At 46.4% G+C, this 14,048-nt stretch overlaps 2 protein-coding genes across 2 annotated transcripts in view; one reads left to right on the forward strand and one right to left on the reverse strand.

Moving 5' to 3' along the window:
• The window catches only part of mrpl11 (mitochondrial ribosomal protein L11), a 27,274-nt gene extending 13,296 nt beyond the window's left edge, over positions 1-13,978 (reverse strand). The window contains exons 1-2 of the mRNA XM_083685591.1: positions 13,876-13,978; positions 7,061-7,223 (exon numbers count right to left, since the gene is read on the reverse strand). Coding sequence (XP_083541717.1) covers positions 7,061-7,183 — 123 coding nt within the window. The 5' untranslated portion in view covers positions 7,184-7,223; positions 13,876-13,978. The remainder of the gene's footprint in view (positions 1-7,060; positions 7,224-13,875) is intronic.
• Positions 3,410-4,486, forward strand: tmem265 (transmembrane protein 265; the record flags this gene model as incomplete). The annotated part of the gene is made up of 1 exon (XM_083685590.1): positions 3,410-4,486. One exon carries the CDS (start codon positions 3,410-3,412, stop codon positions 4,484-4,486), a length of 1,077 nt encoding a protein of 358 aa, XP_083541716.1.
• Positions 13,979-14,048: the final 70 nt, after the last annotated feature.

Raw genomic sequence — 14,048 nt, forward strand, 5'->3', positions numbered from 1 at the left:
ACTTTGGATAATACGTTACGTGGTTCTCAATCAAGTCAAGAGGAGCGGCAGGAGCAGGAACGCATGCTTTGGGTAACTACACGACCACTTTGAAACAGTAATGGATGCACTTATTACTGAACGCATCATTACGACACAGGTGCATTACAATGTTCCAAATGGCCAGAGGTGGATTAGGGGTTGTTTCAACACGCTAGAATGGAAACATCAGAGTGAAAATACGATAAGATTTACAGCCTAATATACTAATTGACAACACTAATTTGAGGGATATTTCTAGCATGAAATAATCTCAAATGAACCTCTGCAGAAGAGGCTACAGTAGCGGATCCTCGGGCAGATCCTCGGCAGGCCACATGATGAAAAATCAACAGATGTTCTGTGACCGCGAGAGATTCGGTCACCTGGATTAGAGAGGATTTATCACTATTGAAATAATATTTATAAATTAATTCCTTTTAATGGCCAAATCCCTCCCTAGCCCCGATAGTGGCCCCATATTAGTTAGATTTACAGGTTATCCCTTCATAAAGAAATTCAGTTTAATTACAAAATTGCATACAGCCTCATATCCCTCATATCCCCACCTATTCATCCTTTGTCCAACATCTTCAATTGTGATCTCCCCCATCTTGCTGGGTAAGCTTACATTTGATTTAGTTTATAGTGAGACAAATCTTCCAGGGGAATGTTTTTTTATATATGTATTAGGGGTCTGGAGCTGTTCATCTTCCTTTCGCCTGGCAGACCTCCAGCATTAGAGAAGAACAGATGTGACAAACAAGGGGGTGTGTCTGTTTTTAAATTGCTATCTGTGTTGGGGATGAAAAGATTAGGTGATCTGAGAGCAGGACACGTGCTACACATTACTTATACAGGAACACTTATTTTAAGCCATTACTCACTCTGATAGTATAATAGTCTGCATCAGCCTGTCAGTAACAGTGCCATTTTCTGCACCTGGCTGACCTCCAGGATTTAGAGAAAAACAGATGTGACAAGGTGTGTCTGCTTTAAAATTGCTATCTGTGTGTGTGTGCATGTATATGTGAGAGAGAGTGTGTGTGTGTGTGTGTGTGTGAGTGTGTGTGAGAGAGTGTGTGTGTGTGTGTGTGTGTGTGTGTGAGAGAGAGTGTGAGAGTGAGTGTGTGTGTGTGTGTGTGTGTGTGTGTGTGTGTGTGTGTGTGTTGGGGAGGGATTTCGAGAGCCATACTAGATTAGGTGATCAGTGAGAGCACATCCCCACCACACGACACACAAGCTACACATTACTGATACAGAAAGACTTACTTCATGTTTGTACTTACACAGCTCAACCAGAAATGTTGAATAAATCTTTTACCTGTACAACCATTACACGCCATTACTCACTCTGATAGTATAATAGCTTGCGTCAGCCTGTCAGCAACAGTGCCATTTTCAAGACATGGGAATGATGAATTTGGTCATTATTGATGAGCAGAGCGGACACACGCTGCTGTCATCCTGGTCGCTCACTCAGAACAGAATAAATTATTTGTGTTGACAAGCAGTCAAAATGCAAACACAGGCTGACAGAAAGACTCCAGGGTTCCAGGGCGCAATTTAAGATGCATGGTGAATTACTAACAGGCATGGGTGGTGGGGGGAAATGAGAGGGAGGAGAGGAACGCTGCCTACCTATCCTCTCCACACTGCAGTTTGGGTTTCTACAGATAAAAGCACCATTTTAAATTCCAATATTCTCTCAGCCACTGGGTTGTTGGAACCCATTCAATTCCTGCACTGATAATCAAGTTGTGGGATGGAGTGAAACAAAAAAGCCCTTTACAGATAATCACATATTAGATAATCAGATATGAGGAATGCTGCCCTGCCTCTCCTTTCCCCGAGCCCTGAGTGGACTCATCAGTCTCTGGGTCCTTTCCTCACTCAACTATTTCATTCATCTTTTTCAGAAAAAGTACTAATGCGTTTCATTTTTCAAGATTCCCTGATGATGAATACATTTGAATACACTCATACCAAACTGGCTCAGAAGATGGCATGACGTTTTTCCACTCCCTTCCCTAAAAATGAAATTACTTTCTGTCTGCATTCTACTCTTCATCACTTTCTCTCTCCCCCTTCTGCAGCCCCTGCCCCCCCCCCCCCCCGCCCCCCCTAAGCTTATTTATGAACTATTACCATCATGCAGTAACACTTTATTAGGGATGTAGACAGCCAAGTGTCTATTAATCTCTCACTCCTCCTCTCCCTCACTCACACATGCCGCAAGCACACACACACACACACCCGCACGCACGCACGCGCGCAGGCAGGCACTTCAAAGTGGATGACAGTTCCGTGACTCCTGCAGGGAGGAGGTGATTGATGTCTGTCTTCAATCAGAAACACACAAACACACGTTATTCACAGGCTTCTGGTCCCTCATAGGCTGTGGTTGCTGACAATTGTTCGCTCAATCACACACTCAAATGTTGCCATTATGGCATATCAGAGCAGGTAATGATTTCATATTAAAATGCCATTAATTCAGTGGTGGTTGACCCCCTGGCTTGTGTGAGGCAGAAGGCTGCCATCCCTGCTGTCCGCCCTGCTCTGTCTGAAAGCACCACTCCACAGGCTTTTGAGCTCAATAAGAAGAGGCAGGTTCGATTTCACCATAAAGTCGTGATCATTTCTCTCCCCCCAATCAATATTGGGGTTTTATACTGTCCACTGCTGAAATACGGCTCAGTGTGGGAGAAAAATGGACACATTCATATTTGATAATGGGGAGATCACCGAATTAGCATCACGCGCACACACACACACACACACACACACAGTCAAAAACATCTCAAAACAAATACTGTCTAGTTCTCAATATTCAGTACAAACAAGAAGGCAATTTATGCAGACTGAAGATTGCGGCAGCTACAGAGAGAATCAACACGGAAGGCTAAACAGGAAGAGAAACCAGCTTTGGTAGGGCGCCTGGCTGCGTTTCAACACAATTAATTAATAATGAATACAGTGGGGGCAGGAAAGGCAGAAAAAAAACAAACCTGGGGAAATTCTCTCAGAGTTATCTGAGGCCGGGTTAAAACTTGCATAGCTGAAAAGGCTTAAATAAAAAGAGCCGCAGAGGACAGAGAGAACAGCAAGGCATCTCCTCGCCATGCAAGGCCACGGAGGAACAGCCTGTCACCAAAAGCCTCACCTCTGGCAGCAAAGTAATCCTAACCACAGCAACAAGCAACCACGATGGCAGAAATTGTCACTGTTAAGTAGGAAAGAGAACAAAAACAAGCGTTGTGGTTCATCACACAACTCAGGGACAAACTGTATTGGTGGAACAATTATTGTTGCTGTATTCTTTTGTGTTCATTGTTTTTTTTTTTTCCCCCTCTGTGTTTCTCTCTCTCTCTCCTCTCCTGTCGCAGGCATGGTGCCCACGCCCCAGGTGTGCGTATCAACCCTGGTCACGGTGAGCACCATGGCTGTGGTGGACCTCTACCTGCTGGAGCAGAGCATGCCGGGGGCCCGCACCTCCCCGGGGCCCGCTGTCTGGCCTTGCGCCGCCGTGTTGCTAGGCGACCTGGGCTTCCTGCTGGCGCTGCGCTTCGTGTCAGCGGGCGTGGTATCGGAGGCCCGCTCCCCGCGGCGCGGCTTTGCCAACGCCTTGTGGTTCCTCTTCCTGTCTCTGCTCCAGCTCAAGCTCTTTTTTGTCTGCCAGAACTACCGGCAGGAGAGACGGCCTCCCGACCCGCTGGCCAGGAAGACCCTGACGCTGCTGCTGTCCATCTGCCTGCCCTCCCTGTTCCTCATCCTGACGGGGGCTGACAACATGACACCGCTGCGCAGGAAGCAGGAGGTGCGGGGGCGTCTGCTGTGGGTGGTGGTGGACCTGCTGGATGTGCTGGACCTGCAGGCAGGGCTGTGGGAGGCCCATGGTGGGGCTGGGGGGACTGCAGACCTGGGGGTACCGCTTTGGGCTGAGGGCTTGGTCTTCTTCTACTGCTACGCTCTACTGTTACTGCTGCCCTGTGTGGCCCTCACGGAGCTGGGGGCAGCGGCCCTGCCGGGACAGAGGGGGCCCCGCAAGGAGGCCCTGTACCCCTGGCTCAGCCTGGTCACCATCAACGTGTTCACCCTGGCCCTCAGGGGCACGGGCATGCTGTGGTACAGGGACCCACGCGTCTCCACCGTCTTCCTGGGGAAGAACCTGCTGGCCCTGGCTGTGAAGCTGAGCTCGGCCTGGGAGAGGCACAAGCAGCAGAGCGGGGCCAGGGGGACAGGGACGGGGGCTGGTGCCGGGGCTGGGACGCAGGCAGGGGACTCGACCCCGGCGGCTCAAAGCTCCGAGCAGGGGAGGGACCAAGCCCAGGGGAGGAGCTCCTCTCTGCCGCCCTCGCGCTACAACACCCTCCCACGCTCCCACAGCCAAGCCCACTCCCTGTCCCTGACCCTGGACCCCACAGAGACCACCCTGGACCCTTCCTTCATCTCCCATGAACTCTAGAGACTGACTAGAGTGAGCACCACACATTCATATTGGATAACGGGGAGAGTAAGGACCGCCTGCGTCCACAGGCGGACAGACACACAGACACAGCTGTTTGGACCAGCCCAGGCAGTTCACAGCAGTAACTCATTTAATTAGCTCGGTTTGGTTAAAGGGCTGGTTTATCCAGCCCCAGGGCCTGGCGGGCAGACTGATAGTATTTGTGTATCTGGGGAGTGAGGCCTGGGGCTAGGCTGGCTGGGAGATGTACAGTGAAGTGCCTTGCTTTCCAAGGAGCTACTATTCTCAGTAACTGGTCCACACATCACCTGTGCCGTGTGGTACTTGGACACATGCCGTGTGTATACTGTGAAGCTATTCCACAGCTGTTGTCAGCTACACCTATAGGACTGCCTACAAACTGTAATAAAGTGTTTCATACTCCCCAGCTCTGACACTTTATTGGCCCGAGTGTAGGAGTGATATTGGCAGACTGTCACGACCACACAGGATAAAACAGGATCACAGGCCAATCTTTCACAGCTAGGGGGCCTCAGGGACAACTAACAGTCCCAGACCTTTCAAAACCGCCGCTACATCAAAGTAAATCTGCTTCCCTTACATATACTGTGTGCTCATTGAAAAACCTCAGTGATACTTTGTTAGAGATATTGTTGTGACTGGTGAACAGAATCAAAGCTCTCCACACATCCGAGGCAGCAGGGCGTGTTATTCTATCCAGCGGGTGACAGGCAGAGGAAAACCCATAGTTTATCACAATTACACCAGCACCATCAGCTCTGACCGCCACGCAGTGATCCTTCAGCCTGCTGTCAGCCTGTCTGCCTGTATGTTGAAGGAGAGGAGCCTGCAGATGTGATAGTGTGTGTTTGTGTGTGTGTGGTTTTTTAGGACAGGAGAGGGTCTATTCAATCTCCATCAGTAGCTCCTAATGCACTCTGCACCCCCCTGCCTCCCCTCGAACCACTAATGCTGCTATTAATTGAAATTGGGCTCCGTTTGTCAAAATACTAAGAGCTTATCCGCCGCTTTATGCTTGATTTACAGGACACATTAAAAGGCTGAGAAAACACACACAACACAAACAACAACACACACACCACACACACACACACACACACACACACACACACACACACACACACACAACACACCACACACACACAACACAAACAACAACACACACCACACACACCCACACACACACCACACACACCACACACACACCACACAAACAACAACACACACACACACACACACAACACAAACAACAACACACACCACACACACCACACACACACCACACACACCACACACACACACACACACACACACACACACACACACACACACACAAACACCACACACCAAAAAGCCATTCATTCATTGAAAATTGAGTATTTTCCCTGGGGAGTTTCTCTGTGATTCACAAGGATTGGGAAGAGGATCAGCAGGCAGATGGAATACTGTAGACCGAGAGTCTTCCTCCCTTCCTCCCTCTCTTTCATGTCTCACTCCCTCAATCTACATTTCAAACACACACAGTCTGGATGCACTCCCCGTTGGGCAGCTTCGCATATTTCTAATATAAAAGCAGTAACTGCATGGGCAGCAGCCACACCAACGACTACTTCCTTGAATGCGTTACACCCGTAAAACCCTAGATACAAAACTCCTCAACTCCAGTCCCCTTCCTTGGTCCTGGAGAACTGTTTTTGTAAAGCTCCTCATCCTTCCATCCATTCTTTTACTCTCTCTCTCTTTCTTACTTTATTCTCATCCTCCCTTCTGCGGTGCTAATTTCACTCTGGACCGTCATTATTCTCCCAAAGCCGTCAGTTCCCTCCTTTCGTCTCCCGCTCCTTCTTTTATTCCTCTCGTTAGTTTAGATTTGCCCCGCGGCCGACAGGCGGCCTACCTCCGCGCGCTTCCCCTGTCAGGGGTGGTTAGTCAGAGGAGGGGAAAAAAACTGAGAAGAGAGGAGAGCGAAGATTAAAGAGCCAAGGCCAGCGCCTAAAGCGGCTGCCGGCTGCCATTTATTTACAGTTTACTACACATACACGCAGCCCTTGATGGAGCAGGGGAGCGAAGGGAGACAAAGGCAAAACGCACACACACACACACACACGCGCGCGCGCACTCACTCACTCACACAAACACACACACAATGCGCCACAACACTATCATATGGCATCTGAATAAACTTCCCAGAAAAGACATCTTTAGACAAACATACGGCTTTTCTTTGCTTGGTTGCAAGTTATACCACCTCATTACCGCTGAAGTCAAGGCATGTTTCTGCGCTCTCAAGCCCACTCGCTATGGGAGACGGAGACCGCCTTAACAGAAGGATGTCTAAATCATTCATCATAGCTGAGCTCTCATAAGACTCCAACGCTATTCACTTTTGGCTGGGAATTCAAAGTATTTTTCATGAGCTACTGTACCGATGACGCAATCTTAGACATGGAAGAACCTGATACATCTTTCGTTTGGAGGGAGTATACCAGAGAGGTGAGGTGTTGTAGGTAGTGGGTGTTGGAGGGAGTAGGGTTAGAGGTGTTGGTTTACCTGTCCCAGGACAGGACCCAGGGGGGGTCCAGGGGCCGCCTGTCCTGACCTCACAATGGCCCGGATCACGTTCCCAAGGTCCACCTTCTTCACCGCCTTCATCACCTTGGTAATCTTGGACATCTTGGCTTGTCCGTGTGTGGTGTGCTCTCTATCTGTCTGTCTGTAAGGAGAAACACACTACACAGCATTAGAAACTTGAACGGACAGCTAACAAATTAGCTCTATAATGCTCTCAACCGCTACAAATCATTTACATGCTGTGCTCAATAAAATATCATACGATCTAATCGATAGACACCCTCGAGCTCAACCAAGGTTTTTCCATTTGCGTACCAGTCGAGTAATTAAAAAAATCTTTGCTTTCGATCCCCCAGATGAGAGCCACCACGCCTGGAGGCTTAGGCAGTGTGGATCAGTGGCTGAGTGAAAAGATGGGCCTCGTGGGGACCCATAGTCCTGGAAGGACTTAGAGATCTCCATGATAAAAAACCAGGCTTGAATTCCATATCTCTCCATATTGCCTCCTCTCCGCTGCCACCGTCACCACCGTATCTGTCGTATCTGATCCCAAAGGGGCCGTCAGCTCCTCAGCCCCCCGTCAGTAGAGTCAAGGATCAGCTTGGAATGCAGCCATGAGGGGGCAGGGGGACAGTATTAATACCGGGGGTGGTGGCGGCATCGTCACATTCAACGGGAGGGCAGAGAGGGGTCTGCTTTTCACTCCACCTTCAAATGCATTTACCAAATTACCAGCCAATTAGCGGAGTGGGGAGAGTGGACTGAACTCTTGCCCTTGCTATGGGGAGGCAGAACACATAAATAGCAGGCCTATAATCCCCGCTGGGAGGAGCCCACGGCTGTAAAAGGAGATCAATGGTTGTAGACAAGGGACAAATAGGGAGTTTTGGGGTTTAGCCAGGTGATATTGGGTGCGACCTGCATTCAATAAAAGTTAGCACTTCAAAGCAGGAAGGGAGATAAGGTGTACTAACGATCCAGTGTGGGCAACAGAGGGTAACAAATTAGACCAACAAGGAGGAGACACAATTGAAAAGATATAGGCTATCACTCGATGCTGCCTCTGCGTTAGAAAGCAGGTGAAACTTTCCCCATGAAAAGCTGTGATTCGATCTAGTTGTTTAAGGCCTGTTTAAATGAACAGCGATTGTGGGGCCTAGCAAAACAATATTTATGAAGTCATTAAATTGACTTTTGTGTGGCAGCCTTCTCAAACAGCAATCCTTTTGGTTTGAATTGCAAAAGGATTTAAAATGTCCCTCACGTCTGCAACCACATTTCAGCAGTCAATTTCATGCAGCTCACCTAACGTGTTACTCCTCTGCTAAAGAACCATGTCGCCGTTCAAATCGATTTGTGAGTCAGAGATCCAGAGAAATAAGATAAAAAAAAGAGCAACTGCATGATGATCAAACAATGTGGAATTCATAACTTGACGAGAGCCACAGTATTAGCCTGACAAAGTACAAAACTAAATGCAATTTGAAAATGTAGCCTAAAACACTACATCACCCTGAGATGCTTCAAACCCCAACACACAATGTCAATTACACTGACATGCAAGGCTAGATACGGAAATATGGTTAACCACAGACAAAGTAATTAGGAATGGCAGGCAGGCAGTGGATGTAAGGTTAAAACTCCAATTTGGGACTATGGGAATAACATTGTGTGTGGCGGGGAAATGTGTGTGTGTGCTGTTTTCATTATTCATGCACAGTCTCTCTGAGTATGAAGAATAAAAACAGCACTTCCATCTCAAAATGAAATCGTTCATCACAAGGCCAAGCACAGGGAGGGTTGGTGAAGAGTTGACCTACATTACACTAACGACGGGAGAGACAACATATCAGAAAACTAAACTCACAATGGAAGCCAAGGCCAGAGCAGCGAAGCATCAGAAGATCTTGGCTGTTTGTACAGAACACACAGACAGGCTAGGCTAGGCGCCTGGTAACATTCACTCCTTGTGGGCTAATTAGGCTTGTCCAAGTCAGACAGAGGGATGGACAGAAGTGTGATGTTGTCCTAGGCTCTGAAAGCAGAAAGCTTTGAAAGTCAAACATTTTAATGTTAAGCAGAGCCATGAAATGCCATCACAGAATAAACAGTTATCCCTATGAATCACATTATAAGTCTAGATAAGATAAAGATACAATTGTATCAAATTAACACAGATAAGAGGAAGAGGAGCAGACATATACTCCAGAATAATTATTAAAGTTGGGCACACTTCAGAGAAAAACAGAGACATCAATAATCAAACAATTACACTAACGACCGCAAACACACTATGCTGTATGCTGTCCTTTCTTGCACTCTGCAGATTGAAGATGGTATTTTATCTCCAACAAATGAGCTCACAATGACAAGGGCATCAGTGTTTTCTGCAGATAAGCTTGCAAGTGCAACCCACACTATGTCCATATTTGCAGGCACAGACAAAAGGGCAGTCCACAGTAACAAAATTATGCTGGGGCTCGATTTTTCACTTTCAAACGTACAGTATGCCTAAATGTATAACAAACCATACAACTCTATGCACAAGGAATACTTTACTGTAGGAACTGTGCAGATTCAAAGTTTGGTAACGAAACAACCATAATATCTCCCTTTTATCTCCTCACGTTTCACTAAAACTCCTAATGGAGATTTAAATGTCTGCAGAAATAGTGAGATATGATACTTCAGCTTGTTGAGCTACGGTAAGTAAGTAAATCAATGACATTTGTGGTTTTCAATGTCTTCTTCTTCATTATAAATAACAACAAAAAAATTGCCTACACCTTTGGAAAAACAGAATTTGAAAAAGAATACATGTAGGCCTACTGTATGTCATGTGCAGACACACAAAGACACACCCAATCTGGTCCTAGTTTGCCTCAGAGATCCCCACTGCAAAATGCAAAAAAGTTATTTGTATTATTTCTGCAGCCAGTGTTGGAAGGACCCTAAGCATCTGTTGTAGGGACACCACTCCATGTGTCAGTGTGCTCTTTAAGCATGAGGACAAATTCCTTCCTGTCATTATTGTAGAAGTGTGCAACATACATGTCATCATTCTCAATGGCGGTTATCTGCGCTACATCTTTGGGATTTTCTGGCTTTGCTTTCCCCAATGTACTCAACAACAATTCATTCTGCATTTTTGGAGCATGAGATGAGGTGAGGATGTTGATGCTGTCGTTTGTAACTACTACTGTATGATTTCCCACTGGGTTTTTTGGCTGTCCTTGTGGAAGGACCCTTTTGGAAACCTTCTGATGTAAAACCCTCTGTGAAAACTTAAAAAGGGTTCTTCAGCTGTCCCTTTGGTTATGTACAATAAGTGAATGTAGCCAATTCAATTTCAGTAATTCTGTTACCGATTTGGTAACACAACTACCAGTTTTAATCACTTATTAATTCATAAACTAAATTGATATCAGTAAAAACACTATGTATTTGGCAGGTATACCTATAATTCTTATGTGTGTTAACTTGCATTATCATCCTTCCTCATGAGGCAGAGAAATTTGAAAAAATCTTACTTTTGTGGGTTTTTTGCATTGGACATCGATTCTTAAACGTACACAATTCCTGCCATTAAAACACCTTTAAAGACTTTTTCTAGTAGATGTTTACTTAGACGCTTTTCCATATGTTTGACCAGTAGTCGAAGCCTTCCCTTATCTCTATTTTTATAATGGAAGATGGTTGAGAAATGCATTTCTGACATAGCCTTCATTTGGCACCTGACATGCTCCCATGAATTGAACATTTTGGTCCTGATAGGTCCATTTACACGGAACTGACAAAAGGCAATGAAACATAATTAAGTAACAAACGATCTGTCAATACACCAAACACGCCCTGAACCTTGTTTTGACCGTCTGCCAGCTTCGCTTGGCAGTCTCTGGCGGTAGTCTATGTCTCCGGCGGTAGGCTGTCTCTGGAGGTAGTCTATGTCTCTGGAGGTAGTCTATGTCTCTGGCGGTAGCCTATGTCTCTGGAGGTAGTCTATGTCTCTGGAGGTAGTCTATGTCTCTAGAGGTAGTCTATGTCTCTGGAGGTAGTCCATGTCTCTGGAGGTAGTCTATGTCTCTGGCGGTAGCCTATGTCTCTAGAGGTAGTCTATGTCTCTGGAGGTAGTCTATGTCTCTGGAGGTAGTCTATGTCTCTGGCGGTAGCCTATGTCTCTGGAGGTAGTCTATGTCTCTGGAGGTAGTCTATGTCTCTGGAGGTAGTCTATGTCTCTGGAGGTAGTCTATGTCTCTGGCGGTAGTCTATGTCTCTGGAGGTAGTCTATGTCTCTGGAGGTAGTCTATGTCTCTAGAGGTAGTCTATGTCTCTGGAGGTAGTCCATGTCTCTGGAGGTAGTCTATGTCTCTGGCGGTAGCCTATGTCTCTAGAGGTAGTCTATGTCTCTGGAGGTAGTCTATGTCTCTGGAGGTAGTCTATGTCTCTGGCGGTAGCCTATGTCTCTGGAGGTAGTCTATGTCTCTGGAGGTAGTCTATGTCTCTGGAGGTAGTCTATGTCTCTGGAGGTAGTCTATGTCTCTGGATGTAGTCTATGTCTCTGGAGGTAGTCTATGTCTCTGGAGGTAGTCTATGTCTCTGGCGGTAGCCTATGTCTCTGGAGGTAGTCTATGTCTCTGGAGGTAGCCTATGTCTCTGGAGGTAGGCGATGTCTCTGGAGGTAGTCTATGTCTCTGGAGGTAGTCTATGTCTCTGGAGGTAGTCTATGTCTCTGGAGGTAGTCTATGTCTCTGGAGGTAGCCTATGTCTCTGGAGGTAGTCTATGTCTCTGGAGGTAGTCTATGTCTCTGGAGGTAGTCTATGTCTCTGGAGGTAGCCTATGTCTCTGGAGGTAGCCTATGTCTCTGGAGGTAGTCTATGTCTCTGGCGGTAGCCTATGTCTCTGGCAGTAGCCTATGTCAAACTGTGATAACAACGCGGCCTATAGGCATGTGTGTGACAAAGTAAGTCAACGCCTGTGAAGGAACTGTAATTAGTCTACCCTACTAACAACAATTTACAGTATTAGGCGAACATTTTGCATAACTAGGTAACCTAATTACATGGTTATGGCATTGACGGGTTTGTGTTATTACACCAGTGAACTCTGTTACGAGGCTACACAAGTACAAAGCAATTACTAATGTACTGTAAAACCGCATATTAATACAATGTTGTTACAAGAGTAATTACACAGTTATTACCCAGGTATAGGGGCAACTTGTAAAGCATTGTATAACAAATCAAGAATTCACAGATTGCAACTGACTAGGAGCTGCTAGGAATGGTCTCTCAGATGTCCTACAATAGTGAATAGAATAAAGTATTAAAGAAAGCAACATCAAGGCCGGGACATCATTGGTTACATTATAAATGACTGCATGTCTTGTGTGTTATTATCCTGAGTCTTGTCTCACATTCAGTTTTAAAACAGTGAAGCCTGACCGGAGATGCCGCTGTCTATCCACCGAAACTTACAATTCTGTCCTGTCAGGAGACCGTCAGTTGTGAACTCTGGGGTGGACAGACATTTGGCACATCTGCAGCTTCGATTTAATGAGAAACCCGCTGTTGCAATTCCAACTAAAAATACATGAGTACCGATATGCTGTTGGCATTCTATCACATTAGCATTCAGTCTTCAAACTCTCCGGCCCTGGGCGCTGACTATCGATCTCACTACGTAGCGAAGTGTCAGATAGTCTGGCCAGCAGTCAGAGAGCCAGCGAAGGAGAGCAAAGCACTTCGGGGCAAATCCCCACAGATTAAATTACAATAACAATAACACTAAAAATCACCCTGCTAAATTCGGTCATATTATCATTCATACAACATAGGGGCCTACTGAAATACAAGCATTTCAATAAATAGGCTACAAGCAGAGTGAGAAGTCACGATACCAGACAGACAGCTGCAGTAGGGGTACTAGACTTATGTTGGCTGGCCTGCTTGATCGATCCCTTCCATTTTCTTGGCATGATTGCCAATATCCAATGTGGACCCTCACCATAAACAGAAGAGTGAGAATTGTCTACAGGTAAGGCCATTGTCTACAGGTAAGGCCATTGTCTACAGGTAAGGCCATTGCAATATGGAGTCATGCATTAAGACGGTCTGTTATCTTTACTATAAACTAATGTTTGGCACTGTTGGTGTTTGTTGGGCGTTACATGGGCAGTGTACAAGCGCCTTAGCTTAAAGCTACTCAATCAATTCAATCCTGGTCCTGAGTTGAGAACCCAATCCGAGTGCAGACTTTAGTTCCAACCCAGCAGGCTACACACCTCATTCAGACACGTATTATTCTACTTGATGAGGTATCAGGTGTACACTGGGCTGGAACCGAACACAAGCCAGTAGCACTGCTGTGGGTCTTCGGGCCCAGAAATGAAAAACACAGGACAGCAGGAGTGTTTCAAGCTGGATCATTCACATCATGACTGCACATGCTTCTACACTTTGCGAAGCCTAATTATCATCATTGACAACCGAGTGCATTTGTGGACCAGCTGTCACTCAGCTTTAGTTCTCAGAAAACAAAGCATGAGAAGATAGCTACATTGAAAGCTGAACATGGTAATGGGAACAACGTAAGGTCGTGGGTTATGACATGTTAATTTAGAGTTTAACATTAGTTTTAATTCTAATGTTTATGAGCAGACGTTCGACAACCATGCACTGGAATCATGACAGAGCGCACGAGGGGACTGAACTGACAGCTAGATAAATGAAACCGAGTTGACAAAATAGAAATACTTAACATGATGTGTGTGAAAAAAATCTAAGGTTTATCTTACCAATCGTTGCTGAACGTGTTGTACAACAGCTGCACTGTAGAAGCACCTTCACGCCGTAACCAAGGCTGTGGGCGCAGCCATCTTGCAACAACCTCCAGAACGCTGCCGACAATGCTGCCCCCCTCTGGCTAGGGGTGGTAGTCGTCGGCAGAGTACTGAGACCACTGGTCTTC

The sequence above is a fragment of the Argentina silus genome (genome assembly GCF_951799395.1).
Source record: "Argentina silus genome assembly, chromosome: 15".
NCBI lineage: Eukaryota > Metazoa > Chordata > Actinopteri > Argentiniformes > Argentinidae > Argentina > Argentina silus.